Genomic DNA, 16,193 nt, shown 5'->3' with positions numbered 1-16,193 from the left:
TGATTCATTTAGGAACATGTCTTTATGAGAGAGGCACTGATTTCAACCGTCATTAACGAAGTAAAAAAACAGTTAAATTCTTTCATCATTTCCTCACCCTTTACTTGTTTCAGACCTTTATGAGTTTCTTTATTCTGTTGAAAGGCTGAACACCCGTAACCATTGACTTCCATAGTATTTGTTTTTCCTACTATGAAGTCAGTGGTTGAAGGTTTTTAGTTTTCTTCTGCTTCTTCTGCTTCAGTGTTCAACAGAATAAAGTAACTAAGTTATATTGCTTTTCAAATTACACACTGTTTTAAACTGCCAGTGTCTTTATGAGTCAAATTAAACACTCATTTTGGAATGAAACATTTTATTTTTTCATCTTTTACTTAGCTAATTAATTTAGGAACATGCCTTTATGAGTGAGTCACTGAATCTCTCGACTAAATCAACACAAAAATGAATAAATTTTGGGTAATGCTTCTTTTTTTCAAAGAACACAATAAAAACACAATAAATTGTTTATTGTAATGAACCGGATATTTTGATTACATTTATTGATTCTGTGACTTTATATTGATATAATTATCATTCTATCAAGTGTACAATATTCTATTCATCTATAAGGGCTGCACGATATTGGACAAAACTGACATTGCAAGGTTTAGTTTTTGTGCGATAAATAATGAATATATTTCACCAGATGATTTGTATAGCTCAATTTAAAAGAATTCATCATTTCATATTGATTGGGATGATTTTGTAGGACAAATCATCTGCATAAATTAAACATATAGTGTAAATCTGAAGGCCAGATTTCAAGTGTATTTAAACCATTTGTATATAAGAAATTATAACATTTGAACAAAGATGTTTTTTATATCCACCAACAAAGACTATGAAGTGAAAACCTTTAAGTTTTTTGGTTTGCTTTGTTTTTTAAAGCTTATCCTAGCAGGAACATACCATCTTAAGATGATAATATTAGGTTAGATTTAGGTCATGACGTCAGGTGACCAAAATTCATTGTTTAGGCAGCATCTAAAGATAACGTTATTTTGACGCCCAAAACAACGTCAAATTACCTTGCTATTTGGTTGATGTCAGATTGTGTTGAAAAGTGACCAAAATCCAACATCCGACAGATTCATAGTGGTAACGTCAACACAACGTCAATGTTGTAACATGATTAGACATTGATATTTGATTGATTTTAGGTTGGACAATGACATCAGCTAGACATTGTTTTTTTTATTTCCAAACAAAATCCAATGTACCCACGACGTTGGAGCACATTGCAATATGACATCATGTTGACATCCTGTGCCTGCAGGGATGATTGAGAATTCAAGTGCGTTTAAACCATTTGTATATAAGAAATGATAACATTTGAACAAAAATGAATTGTTTATTTTTTATTTAAAAAAAGACTATGAAGTGTATTTTTATTTGATTATTTACATTTTTTTAGCCTGAATACAGTTCCAGAAAACCTGAAAAAACACTATATATTTAATTTATGCAGATTATTTGTCCAAAAAATCATCCCAATCAATATGAAATGATTCAAATTGAGCTTTTCAAAATCATCTGTTGAAATTATATTCATATGGCAATTATATATCACAGAAAAACAAAACCTCGCAATGTCAGTTTTGTCCAATACCATGCAGGCCTAGCCCATATATATTTGTTCCAACACAAATCGATTGAGTTAACTTAACAAATTGTTCAAAGTTGAAACTTTTTGTAGTAGTTTGAACAAGCAGAAAAATGAGTGCACAGACAAATTTAGAAAAAATATTTAGATTTTTTTATTTTATTCCACTTCAAATGTTGACCATTATGTAAATAAATAAAGCGATAAAGTGCAAATGAAAAGACTCAGATTACCTAGCTTAATGAATCCTATTCTGGTTTGTCCTTTCTTTGTTCTAGACTGGCTCATGTTCTATCAGGTGTGGACGTATCATGTCTGTGAGTGTAATGAGTGTAAATGTAAGACCCACCTGGCGGCTGCAGCTGCGGCGGCGGCTTCTTTATTGCGCAGTTGCCGCATTATACGCAACATACGACAGATCTGACGCAGGGTCATTTTAGGAGCGTGGCAGGCCAAACGAGGCCGAGGCGCTCCTCTGGGCCCTCTGTAGCCGAAGAGGGACATGTAATCTCCACCAGGGCCCTTTCCGAAAAGTTGAATGCTGCTGCTGCCATAGCAAGATGCACACTAAAAGAAACGCAAACACACATATACACTTATTTTAGCCTTTTATGCCAATGCACCAGTCGATAACAAATCTTTCACCAAGCAAGAACACGATTAATTAACCACATCCTGAGAAACCAAAGCCCTCACACACACAGTCTAAACAAGTAGCTTGAAGACACAGAGATTCGTTTACTTGACACCTGATCGGCCCAGAGCACAGACATGATACATCCACACCAATAGCGCTGACAGAACATGACCCAGTCTAGAACAAAGAAAGCCCAAACCAACTGAACTGAGAATAAGATTCATCACAGTAAGTGATCCGAAGCATGTCTTTTATTTCAGTATCACCACCTCAGACTTTCTGACACGCTCTTTGTAAAAATAAATAAATATATTGTTAAAATCTAGTTATCCAATATCAACAAAATAGTGTGAAAAATATATATTTAAAATGAATAAATAAAAAACATTAATTTTGGTATGGAGGATTGTCCCGAAATTTGGGGTTTTTTGGGATCTGGATCATTTCTGAAGCATCTTTGGTTCTTAAAAGTGAACATATCGACTAGGAACATGCACCAAATACCCCTTTTATGAAATATATTTGTTAATATCTACATTTTAATATACTAAACATAAATATTAATGGTATATTTACATTGTTATATTAACAAGAATATAAATATAATAATATAAGAATGTTAATATTTTATTATTATTTAATTTTGATTTAGTTGTCCTTTTTTATTGTAAAATACATACATACATGTAACAGAAACTATTGAAAATTATTACTAGAATATTATTTATTTACCTTAAATGACTTGTTTATTCATTAAATGAATGAATATTTACATAAATTACAATAGCTTTTAATGTTAGAAAACCAAACATACAAAAATATATATCTAAACCTATATGCAAATATATTCATATTCCAATTATTTTTCATATTCATTTATGTAAATGCATTTATTTTGCATGTTTACATTAATTAAATAACCATTTACATATTTGCATGCAACCAAAAACACAATTGTTTTTCAAAGAAATGTATTTTTAAGTGACATAACACACTTGTATAATCTAAAAATATGCCCCAAATACTCACCGGTACCACGGTTGCCATTATAACCAGCGCCGTCACTGAGATGCTGCAGGAAAATGCTTAAAAAAAAATTATGACCACCTTTCCCAACTACTTAATTCTTATGCCTGTTGTCTTCCGAGGAGTCAGAGGTTTTGTCCAATCATGGTGAACCCAAAGTTCTGGTTCCGCCCTCTGAACCTGACATCATGGTGTGATGTCACTTCACCACTGCCCCGAACTGGACACAACAATAGGCTGAGGGCATCTCACGTTTCAGGCCCTCGCTGCACTGACATGCACTTAATTATCACACCAGCTTTGTTCTCTGGTGGGTAAATTTAGCATCCTGTTGGTGGGAACAATGGGCCCTTCTCAGAATTGGTGGACGTGCTCCTTGGAGAGAAGCTTTGAGTCGCCTACAAATATAAATTAAATCAACTCATGCATTAATGACTGTGAAGCTGCTGAACAATGACAATGGCTTCATCGTGGGCTACACACTTGTTTATTAGTGCTCAGCTCGTGTAATTGTCCAAAACTGATCATGGTTAATGGATAAATGAAGTTCTTCATTGAATGACAGTAATCGTAGAATATTTCATACTTAATATGTCATTTTTAATAGGTCAGATGTGAGACGACTTAGCATAAAAACAAATGGACGACATAAAAACATCTAGATTGTTACTTTTTTTGTACACAATGCCTAGTTTAAACCTAAATTTTAACACAATGCTAACATTTGTCAAGGTTTATTGCATATTTTAGCAAGATTTAGCATAGTGTAAGTGGTTTTAGGACATTGTTGGCATGTTTCCACCATGTTTGATCATCACACTGGTAATAGATAGATAGATAGATAGATAGATAGATAGATAGATAGATAGATAGATAGATAGATAGATAGATGGATGGATGGATGGATGGATGGATGGATGGATGGATGGATGGATGGATGGATGGATGGATAGATAGATAGATAGATGATAGATGGATGGATGGATGGATGGATGGATGGATGGATAGATAGATAGATAGATAGATAGATAGATAGATAGATAGCTTTAATGTTTTAGTAAGTGTTAGCAAGTGTTAGCATTATTTAACAGTAATTCTACATTTTAAATGCTAATCTCTTATTAAATGCTAAAGTAATCACATATTACAGAGATAGATAGGTGTGGTGTAGATAGATACATACATAGATAGCTAGCTGGGAAGGCTGGAGAAGGTTACTGAAAAATTTCTGTACAGTGGCCTTCATAATCCGTTAGGGGAAGATGTTTGGAACCACCAGGGCTCTTCCTAGAGCAGGCTGTTCATCTGAGTGATCGGGGGAGAAGGGCCTTAATTAGGAAGGTGACGATGGTTACTCTGTCTGAGCTCCAGCATTCTTCTGTGGAGAAAGGAAAACTTTATAGGACAACCATCTGTGCAGCAATCCATCAATCAGGCCTGTATGGTAAAGTGGCCAGACGGAAGCCAAAAGGCATCTTTTGCTGTGGGGATGTTTTTTCAGCAGCAGGAACTAGAAGACTAGGATAGAGGGAAAGATGAATGCAGCCATGTACAGAGACATCCTGAATGAAAACCTGCTTCAGAGTGCTCTTGACCTTACACTCGACAATTCACCTGTGACCCAAAACACACCGCCAAAATATCAATGGAGCGGCTTCACAACAACTCGGTGAATGTTTTTGAGTGGCCCAGCTGGAGGCCAGGCCTAAATCCAATTAAACATCTCTGGAGAGATCCGAAAATGGCTGTACACCGTAACTTCCATCCAACCTTGAGAGGTACTGCAAAGATGAATGGGCAGAAATTCCCAAAGACAGGTGTGCCAAGCATGTGGCATCATATTCAAAAAGACTTGAGGCTGTAATTGCTGCCAAACGTGCATTAACAAAGTATTGAGCAAAGGCTGTGAATACTTCTGTACACCTGATTTGAGGATTTTTATTTTTAATAAAATTGCAACAATTTCAAAACACTTTTTTCACATTGTCATTATGGGGTATTGTGTGTAGAATTTTCAGGAAATAAGTAAATTTAATCCATTTTGAAATAAGGCTGTAACATAAAAAATCGAAAAAGTTAAGTGCTATGAATACTTTCCAGATGCACTGTATTTTGAAAAATGTTGGAAACCTGTAACAATTTCTTTTCACACTGTAAAAAATACTGGTTTCTGCAAAATTCTTTCATAATGCCCCAAGACAAATAGATTAAGTTAACCTAATCAATTAAAACATTTTTAAGTGGATTGAACTTAAAACAATTAAGTCATCCCACCAAAAAACTTAAGAATTGTGTTGTTTCAACTCATTTTAAATAAAAAGTTTGATCAAGAAGCAAAAGTTATGAAATAAAAACAATACAATGGAAGTCAATGGTTACAGGTTTACATTCTACAAAATATAATATTTTGTGTTCAACATAATTAAAAAAAAATTCTAACATCCGCAACTGAAAATAATATAGATATTTTTTTCTGAAACTCATCAAAAATGTTATCAGCACAAACCAACACCACAAGTGTCCGCTGACGTGCATTTACATACACGCTCCGACAGCCACACTCTGCAGCCTCATTGAGCTGTCAGTTGCCTTGTAAAAAGCAATCGTCACCTTCAGAAACCTCAAGACAGGCCTTACCAGCTTTGCGAGAAGTAGCAGGTCACACAGAAACTGTCAAGTCAAAACTAGAAAAGTTTGCATCAACCTGCAACCTTGAAATGTTCCGAAACAATCATGACCGTAATCTTAAATGAGTTCACTGGAAAAACAATTATTTTGACGTATTTTTGTAGATCATTTAATCAAAATATATGGAACAGAGCTCTCTGGACTTTCTTTATCGCCACCGAATGAGATAAGTGCGTGTGGTTCAGTGCCATAAAACACGGAGCTGCAATAAATCTCTATAGTAACCAGCAGTGCAAATTTCAAAAGCCACTAAATGTCCTTCCTGTTTTCTTGCTCCTCCCTTAATTGCGTCAGTTTTCATTATAATTTACAGTACACTAAATATTCTGATATCTGACTCCTCAATAATGATTATCTATGTATAATTAGTTTATTATACATACGTTATTATTAGATTTTGTAATTGCATTTATTATAGGGTCATTTTAAAAAAAGTGTTTCAGGCCTTTATACATTGTGTTACATGGATTTGTAGATTAAATATGCAAAATGTTCTTTAAATATATAATGTACTTTCTGAAAGAAAGAAATGTTTGTCAGACCTGTTTATTTACTTTGCAATACTGCCACCCTGAGACGAAAACTAAGCTACAGGAAAGCCTAATCAAGACCCAAACACTTGGAAGAAAGAAAATAAAAGGTAAAGCCTGTGGTATGGTTATCATGATATTATTGTTGTAATTTTTTTAGTTTTATGTGTTTCTGGTGTGGATGGCAAAATATAGGTTATAAAAGATTTCAAGTGCTTAATTAAAAGTTAATAAATAAATACAATTACCATTAAATAAATAACCTGACTATATGCTTTAATATATGATTTTTCAAATATTTCACAGTATTATTTCAGCTTTTCTGCTTCAAAATTTCACATTTAATGTGATGCATTATTGCTTGTGAAATTCCTAGCAATTTCTGAGTTTAAACGTTTCATTCATTCATTTTCTTTTCTGCTTAGTCCCTTTTTTAATCTGGGTTCGCCACAGCGGAATGAACCGCCAACTTATCCAGCTTATGTTTTACGCAGCGGATGCCCTTCCAGCAGCAATCCATGGGAAACATACACTCTCACATTCACACACATACACTAAGGACAATTTAGCTCGCCCAATTCACCTATACAGCACATGTCTTGTGCAGAAAACTAAAGCACCCGGAGGAAACCCACATGAACACGAGGAGAACATGCAAACTCCCCACAGATATGCCAAGTGACCCAGCCAAGGCTCGAACCAGAGACCTTCTTGCTGTGAGGCAACATCACCGCCTGTTTTAAAATATAACTTTAAAAAACATTTTACAGTATTATTTTAGTTTTCTACTTTAAAATTTCACATTTAATGTAATACGCTTTTAAAATTTATTAGCAATTTCTGAGTGTAAATGATATCTACAACAAGTATTGTTCAGTTAACAATAATAATAATAAGTATTCAGTCACTGCTTTATATGTATGCTTATTAATCGATGTTAATGCTCTGTTCTTGCTGTTTTTATGTTCAAGTGTGTTTGATTTAAATAGTGGTACCTCATATTTGACAGTAACTAATGAACATTTTAATCTGTTCATTAAAAAAAAAAAAAAACAATCATGACAGATGACGGAATTCATGCAGAAAAACTATATTACCCATGATGCTGTTAGACAAATCTACCAATAAGGGACTTCAAGCCACCCACTCCCAACAAGCATTGTACAACGATAGAGTCGGTTTCGCTTAAATATTCCTGAATTTGCAAATTTTGCAATAAAGTTCATATATATATATATATAAATTCCATAATTATTTGGACATCAACACAATTCTACAATTTTTGACTCTATACACCAACACAATGGACTTGAAATGAAACGAACAAGATGTACTTATACTGCAGACTCTCAGCTTTAATGTGAGGGTATTTACATCCAAATCAGGTGAACGCTGTAGGAATTACAACAGTTTGCATGTGTGCCTCCCACTTGTTAAGGGTCCAAAGGTAATTAAGCAGAATAATAATCATAAATTAAGCTTTCACTTTTTAATACTTGGTTGCAAATCCTTTGACATCAGACGTTGGGTTTCATTCCTGGTGGTGCTCTGCCAGGACTCTACAGCAACTGTCTTCAGTTCCTGCTTGTTCTTGGGGCATTTTCCCTTCAGCTTTGCCTTCAAAAAGTAAAATGCATGCTTAATCGGATTCAGTCAGGTGATTGACAAGGCCATTGCATAACATTCAACTTCTTTGCCTTCAAAACCTATTTGATTGCTTTTCCAGCATTCAAATGCTTTTTCTGGGTCATTCTCCATCTGCACTGTGAAGCACCATCCAATGAGTTCTAAAGCATTTGGTTAATATGAGCAAAAAATATTGCCTGAAACACTTCAGAATTCATCCTGCTGCTTTTTTCAGCAGTCAAATCATAAATAAATACAAAAGAACCAGTTCATAGCTTATAACAAGAAAACCATTTATTTGAATAGGAAACTAATTTAGAAAAATGAGACGGGCTCTACCCTACTCATATATACAGGCAATCATATAAGATCTATTGAATCTTATTATACACATCACATTATGTGAATATAATCTAAATTACAGAAAATGTCAATCTGACCTGCAACAATTTCTAGTGAACTAGAATGCTGGTGTTACCTCTTTTTTCCTGTTAGACCTTTAAGTATGTTAAGTAACATGTTATACTATTGTAATAACCAGCATTTTCGTTGGCATTATCATTTTAAACCCAAGCTTTACTACAAAAACTATAGATAACTGGTCAGCGAAGAAAAAACAATACAAAAACACATTTGTATCCTACTAAAACCATAATAGTCATCAGAGTGAAAAACTAGCATTAAAAGTTATAAAAAACGTCTTTCTGAGCAATAACTCGAGTTAAATTAAAACATAGGAAATCTTTGACTTATCAAGTCACGTCTCACAGAACCATAAAACGCTATTGACAATATCTGAGTCGCACCCAGTGTGCAAACACAACGACCGGCTTATGTCACCAACAACGCCCACAAAGAGGAAGTGCACCCAGCAAGTATCGATAGCTAACGTTACGTGAGAACTCAACTTTTCACATCATTTAAAATTAATACAAAACATAAACACAAAACGTGAAACCTAAACTATGACAAAACGACACAAACACAAAAGGAGCATCGTTTTGTCAGTACACAGTACCGCGGCGCGCGCGCAACAGGTGCTTGAACAGGACGTAAATGCGTCATGAATTATTCATGAGCAGGCTGGGTATGAACTCTGCTCAAAGCTAAAGTTGAAAGTCAGTAGTTGTAGTCCACGAGCGCTGGGGTCCACCTGCGTGCCTGCTGTTCTCTCTCCTCTTGTGGACACCCCTAAATGAGTACCAAAATGTCGCCCTCGTTGTCCCCTCGTTTCTTTTCCGAAAAGGAGGTAGCCAAACATTGCACCAAGGATTCGTGCTGGGTGTTGTTAGGGACGCGCGTCTACGATGTGACGGCGTTCCTGCGGATGCACCCCGGCGGAGAGGCGCTCATCCTCCGCCGCTCGGGGAAGGACATCAGCCTGGAGATCGAGGGACCCCCGCACCGGCACTCGGAGAACGCCCGGAGGTGGATGGAGCAGTACTACATCGGGGAACTCGACAGAGACAGCACGGATGAAGACACGGAGGAGGTGAGTCCTGAAGTAACAAGATAAAGTCGCTCGAATTATCACAAGCATCGTTGTTTTGAGGAAGTTTAACTTTACGAGAGGTCACATCTTAAGACGGCAATGATTCGTTCAGGAAATGCATTGCTCCACATAAACAGAGCAAGAAAGGTGATTTCTTCTGAAGGGAATACATTTTTTGGTACTTTTTTAAAGTGCTGTCAGATTTATGTTAGAAACTTTATTCTTTTAAAGAGACCCAAATATGTAAATTGTCATCAATTAATCACCATTTACTTATTTCAAACCGTTATCAGTTCGTTTCTTCTGTTAAACACAAAGGAACATATTTTGAAAAAACGTTGGGAACCTGTAACCACTGACTTCCATAGTATTTGTTTTCCTACTATGGAAGTCAATGGTTACCGGTTTTTCAGCTTTCTTCAGGATATCTTTTGTTTTCAGCTGAAGAAAGAAACTTATATTAGAAGCACTTGAGGATGAGTAAATAGTGAGTACATTTATATTTTTAGGTGAAATATCTGAATTTGTGGTACTTGTTTGTTCATGATTCGGGCCTGTTTGAGCAGTACTCAAGTCACTAACTCACTGAATCAATAAATTAAATATTGACTTAATTTTTTCATCTTTATTAAAATATATAAAAAAATAATCAGATGATCATATAAAAATAATCATATGAATCACATGTATTTACTAATTTTAATCCTCCGTTTGAAAAAATATATTTAGTGTGAATTAGTTATTATTTTGGTTCTAAATGACTAAATAAAGGCAAAAATGCCAATCATTAAATCATGATAAACTTTATTATTTATTTAGCCATGTCAGGGAAATATGCTTGTACTTTGTTTTATGTTTTATTTCTGGCATAAGTCACATGCAGTGTTATATATTTCCCCCAGTAAATAGAAAAATAAGCTAGTGTTGTCTGAAAATAATTTAACAAAAATTTAAATCGTAGTATTTCATCATTATTATTATTATTGTTATTATTTCTGTGCATATTAACTACAGCAATATACACAGTAAAAAATAACTACTACATTTTCTGTTAAATGAACCATGTTCTAAAATTGATCTTAAAGGTTTAGATCACCCACAAATTTTATCATTTTAACCATTTTTCATGTGATTTAAGGCATTTATGAGCTTTTTTCTTAAAAAAAGAAAAAAAAAAAAAAAGAAAAATTGAGGAATGCTGGTTGCTGGAATCCATCAACTCCCATAGTAGGAAAAGAAAAGAATATGAAAGTCAATGAGTGCAGCAACCAGCATTTTCCAAAATATTCTCTGTGTTCATCAAAAGATAGAAACTCAAATAGGTTTTGAACAAGTGAAGAATGAGTAAACGATTAAGAAAAGTTTTATTTTTGGGTGAACTATCCCTTTAATTAAGAATTGATTGATTAAGAGTACATTTTAACATGCAGGACAAAAAATGAACTGCAATTTTATATGTAAAAATATAATATACAAAAAGTGTACTGGTAATTTAATTTACTTAACTGCTTTTTTTAAACAATACTGTGCATAACTACCGCGATATACTCAGTAAAAATCACTAGTACATTTTTTTATGAATAAATAAATCATGATTTAAAATTGCTCTTAAAGGTTTAGATCACCCAAAAATGTAAATTATTTAACCTCTCTCTCTCTCTCGTGGTTTTAAACCTTTATGAGCTTCTTTCTTCTTTTAAACACACCAAAAAAGAAAAAGTTTGATGAATGCTGGTTGCTGGAACCCATCGACTTCCATAGTAAGAAAAGAAAGGTCTATGAAAGTCAATGAGTGCAGCAACCAGCATTTTTCTTAATATCCTCTGCGTTCAACAAAAGATATAAACTCAAATAGGTTTTGAAAAAGTGAAGAATGAATGAACGATTCAGAAAAGTAAAATTTTTGGGTGAACTATCCTTCTAATTATGTATTGATTGATTAGGAGTACATTTAAAAGGAAAAAAATGAAATGCAGTTTTTTATACAGTGCTCAGCATAATCGAGTACACCCTATTTTGAAAATGAATGTTTTTATCCATTTCTCAGTGAATATATAGGCAATATATTTTGGTGCATTTAAACAAAACAGATTTCTTAAACAGATAATTCAGCCTAATTTCACAAGGAAACTTAAGTATTTTACGTTTTGTCAGTTTAAAGGCTAATTCGTACAAAAATGTAAGATTTTAAAAAAGGTGGCACCCCCACCTCTAACTGTCATCGATTGATGAGCAAATCGTACTAAATTGTATGAATTAGATTAGAAATTAGCCAATAAATCAAAAAGTTAAAAAATGCTGTGAGATTGCGTTGGATATTTTTAATCAAATAATATTTTAGTGACCAAACATATTTAGAGATTAAAAGATAATACAATTAAATTAAAGCAAAATATTGCAAATAAAAAAATTAAAACCTACAAAATTCAACTAAATTAACAAAGTTTTTTGCTTCTCTTGATTTTTCCTTTTCTTAAAATTGTATTTAATATTTTTCTGACATAAATTTAAGTGTACTTGTTTTTGACCTTTATCGTAAATTATTTTGTTAGATAAGTTCCAGCACTGACTAATCTATATGTATATACACAATATTGTATAGCTAAGAATTTAAAAGGCTAGATTTGTGAGGTGTGTACTTATAAATACTAAGCACTGTATATATAAAATGTACAGTAAGTTTACTGGTAATTTTATTTTATTATATATATATTTTTTGCAGTTATAATATTAAATACCAGCACATGTAAAGATGTTTGAAGAGAAGTAAATAATGTGTGAATGCATTCTTAGGAAATTGTACCAGTAAAATAGTCAGCAATTGCCATGAGATTATGTTGCATAAATCACATGACACGTCGTTGTGTCGGAGAACATGCGATAAAAGCGATTCTTATCACACTGAATCAATTCTTCGATTTAACAATGGTTAAATGGCAAAGCTTGCAGTGAATTCAAAGGAGTTATAAGTGCTGTGAAATGTAAAATATTTAAAAATCCTTTGTCAAGAAAGTCTCCAGATGATGATAGTCATGATAGTTGCGCGTGGTGTCAGCAGGTGGATAGTCCACGAGGGATCTTATTAGATAAACAAGCCTTCTGTCGCTGCTTGCCTCTCTTTTGTCACTCCCTGAGGAGCAAGCAGTGGGAGGAACCGGCTCCTGCTTTCTGTTTTATTCTCATTTTATTGTTATTTTTTATACATATATCCTGCCATATAAACAAAGCTGTTACATACAGGGCTTTTATTGCCACTGCGCCTGTTATAAACGTATTGATATGAGGCATGTACTGACTACAAGCTCAAAGTGCAGAAGAAGGGTGGATATTGCAGAAAGTGGTTAATGAGTGTGTGTGTGTGTGTGTGTGTGTGTGTGTGTGTGTGTGTGTGTGTGTGTGTGTGTGTGTGTGTGTGTGTGAGACAATCAAACCGGTCTGTCTTGTCTAAGTGGTAGCAAATACTCAGTCATGACCCACAACACAATAGCTGAGAAGGAAAATTTCCATGCCACTTCAGGTTTCAGAGTATTGTCAGCATTTGAGAAGGTTCACTGGATGTAATTAATGATCACTTTACACCTTTACATGTGATTCTGGAGGTAAAAAAAAGAGAAAAGAGGAGTTTCTTGGTTGTCTTGATCACTTTGGTTATGGAGTGCTATTGTGTGTTTTAATTGGTTAAAATATGTTTGAAAAAATAGCATGTGTTCATTTTATTTTTTGACTTGGAGACGCTAATGGAAGCAAACATTTCAAAGGATTTAGTTATTCCCAATACTTATTGATGGCCAAATTTACTGTATATATTAGGGCTGCACAATATATCGTTTCAGCATCGATATCACAATGGGATCATTCACAGTAGTCACATCGCAAGTATAATGTTGAGTCTGAATTATCCTCCACATGCTTCGGCTTCACCCACAGTCCAAAGACATGCGCTATAGGTGAATTGAAAAAGCTAATTTGGCTGTAGTGTATGTTTGTGAATGTAAGAGTGTATGGGTGTTTCCCAGTACTTGGTTGCAGGTGAAAGGGCATCAGCTGTGAAAAACCTATGCTGGATAAGTTGGCAGTTCATTCCGCTGTGGTGACCCCTAATGAATAAATTAATTAAGCCAAAGCAAAGTGAATGAATGAGTCTGGTTTATAATTGATCATTTTGCAAGTGATTTGTGAGGCCTGTGATTGTGTGAGGTATTTAAAAGCATTGAGGCCTATGAAATTGTTCCATTTGTAACTTGTCAAATTAATAACGATACATTTTATTGAGCGGTTTATAAAACAAAGACTATGCAGTATTAATTTTCATTTGATTATTCAATTTGTGTTTACCTGAATACAGTTTGACGCCTCGGAAAACTAAAATGATGTGTAATTAGGTTGTATCTTCTTCTTTATTGAACTTATCGACACTTCTCGATTGTTAATTGTATTTTATGCACTCCCATACAGAATCATCCCAAATCAGTCTAAAATTATGATTTCTTTCCAAATGGTTCTTTAAGTCATTTAGTGAAATTGTATTCATATGGCGATATATAGCGCTGAATAAAACATACTGCAATATTAAATTCTTGCCATATCGTGGAGATATATTGTTTTAGAGATTTTGTTTATAAATGTTTTTAATATGTGAGGGAATTCTTATAATTTGCTTTATTTTCATTGGGTTATTTTTACAGACCGACAAATATTAAATGATGCAAAACCTATATAGACTTTTTTTTTTTTAAATCATAAAACAGAATAAAGCTGAATTATTGACGTAAAACAACAGAAAAACAGTTATTTTTAGTAGTTGCCAAGGACTTAAATATACATTTTCTTTTACTTTAACAAAAAAACCTAAATAAAACTGAAAAAAAAAAATATGCATATATAAAAACTAATAAAGTAAAGCAAAAACAGGGGCGGACTTAAGAAATTCCAGGTATGGGGGCCCTAGCATTAAAACTCAAACACTCTCTTTCTCTGTGGATAATTTTTTGCTCTGTAGATTCATTTTGTTTTTTAAATAAAGTGAATTCATTTATTAATTTTCCTTTAGCTTAGTCCCTTATTCATGAATAAATGAATATATGATAGAAAATGTATAAAAGAGCTACATGATTAATACAGGCTTCTTAGCATTGGTCAGGGCTAAGCATGGCATGATAACCAGTTTCAAGATTTACTGCAATTTGGAAAAGTCAAGGTTTTAAAATCGCCAAAATTTTCTGTTATACAGATCCTATGGTGTGTGTACAATTTTTCTAATGTGTTTTTTTATGTCTATATATATATATATATATATATATATATATATATATATATATATATATATATATATATTTTTAGGGCAACTGTATCCACATCAAAAGCTATTGGCCAGGCCACGATTCAGCAAATACCTGAAAAATAAATCTCTTATAAACCAACATGCAAGCATGCTATATCTGAACAGTGCAGTGGCATTACTTTGTATCCAAAGAAAATAAAAATATCCAAAGATGTTAAGAAATCTGTGTTTTTGAATCTAATGGAGACAGAAGAAGTCAATAAATAATAATAATAAAAAAATAAAATAAAATGACTAGTTAATAAGTAAAATATCTAATTTAATGTATTATTTCAGCTATCTATAGGAAGGTAATATTTATAATTTAATAACTAATATAAGCAGAAATAAAACATTAAAGATTGTGACATTTTTTACGCAAACAGAAGACAGCAATAAAAACAAACTGGGCAAAATTCTTAAGAAACTAATCACTAACACCTCTGCTAAGAAACAAAACCTTTTTACAAGTTATTCATAAGACATCTTAAAGTTCTTATATACACTGACAACATGCAAGTCATGCAAATTCACGTCAGAAACCTTGAAGAACAAGTGACATCACTGATTACTGCTAAACTCTCATCGCTGTAAACGCTTTAGCATGTTTGTTATAAAGCAGGAGTGTGTTTGCATGTGATAAATGAGTGTGTGTATTTTGGGCATTGAATGGTTTCGAGCTCTTCTGGCATGTTGGAAATTGATGCTGAATTTCATTTTGAGGTTTCGAGTCACCTGTGATTCATATTGTAAAAACTTCATTCCCTATCACTCAGCATTGCTAATCTATCGTTTCACAAGCAATTTTAATACCCTCTGGTGATAAATACTGTAATGGCGGAAGGTATTGCTTTTTATTTCCTTTTAATGAGTCATTGTGAGTTTTAGCTTTAAGGAATTTACAGCTGATTTTGGAGATCAAACCTCTGTTGAGTTGCTTTTGACTGTCAAGTATTTCGATTTTGAATCCGTGTTCGAAATGAGCCTCTTGGGATTTGCCTAAGGCGTTGTAGTCTGATTTTAGAGTGTGGCTCACAAATTTTAATGTTAAATTCCCAGATTTCTATACTGAGAGCAATTTTATATGGAGCCAGAGCAGTCTCAAAAATAATACATTTACAAAATGAAATTCATACACGCACGGCACAATTCACATTTACAACATCAAATTTGTTCATTTAACACACAATTCATAAATTCAAAAAACATGAATAATTTTTGCCAAATGA

General features: G+C 33.6%; 1 protein-coding gene across 2 annotated transcripts in view; it reads left to right on the top strand.

Annotated features, from left to right (window-relative positions):
* Positions 1-9,273: 9,273 nt before the first annotated feature.
* Positions 9,274-16,193, top strand: part of fa2h (fatty acid 2-hydroxylase) — a 55,719-nt gene continuing 48,799 nt past the window's right edge. The window contains exon 1 of one of the 2 annotated variants that reach the window (XR_012399996.1): positions 9,274-9,644. Coding sequence is in view for 1 of the 2 variants with exons in the window: in NM_001430959.1 (NP_001417888.1) it covers positions 9,348-9,644 (297 nt within the window). In the remaining variant the exon portion in view is untranslated. The remainder of the gene's footprint in view (positions 9,645-16,193) is intronic. The other variant, NM_001430959.1, reaches the window with a different exon arrangement.

This window comes from Danio rerio, chromosome 25 (assembly GCF_049306965.1).
Source record: "Danio rerio strain Tuebingen ecotype United States chromosome 25, GRCz12tu, whole genome shotgun sequence".
Taxonomy (NCBI): domain Eukaryota; kingdom Metazoa; phylum Chordata; class Actinopteri; order Cypriniformes; family Danionidae; genus Danio; species Danio rerio.
The sequence above is the reverse complement of the archived record's forward strand: the minus strand, read 5'-3'. Positions and strand labels throughout refer to the sequence as shown.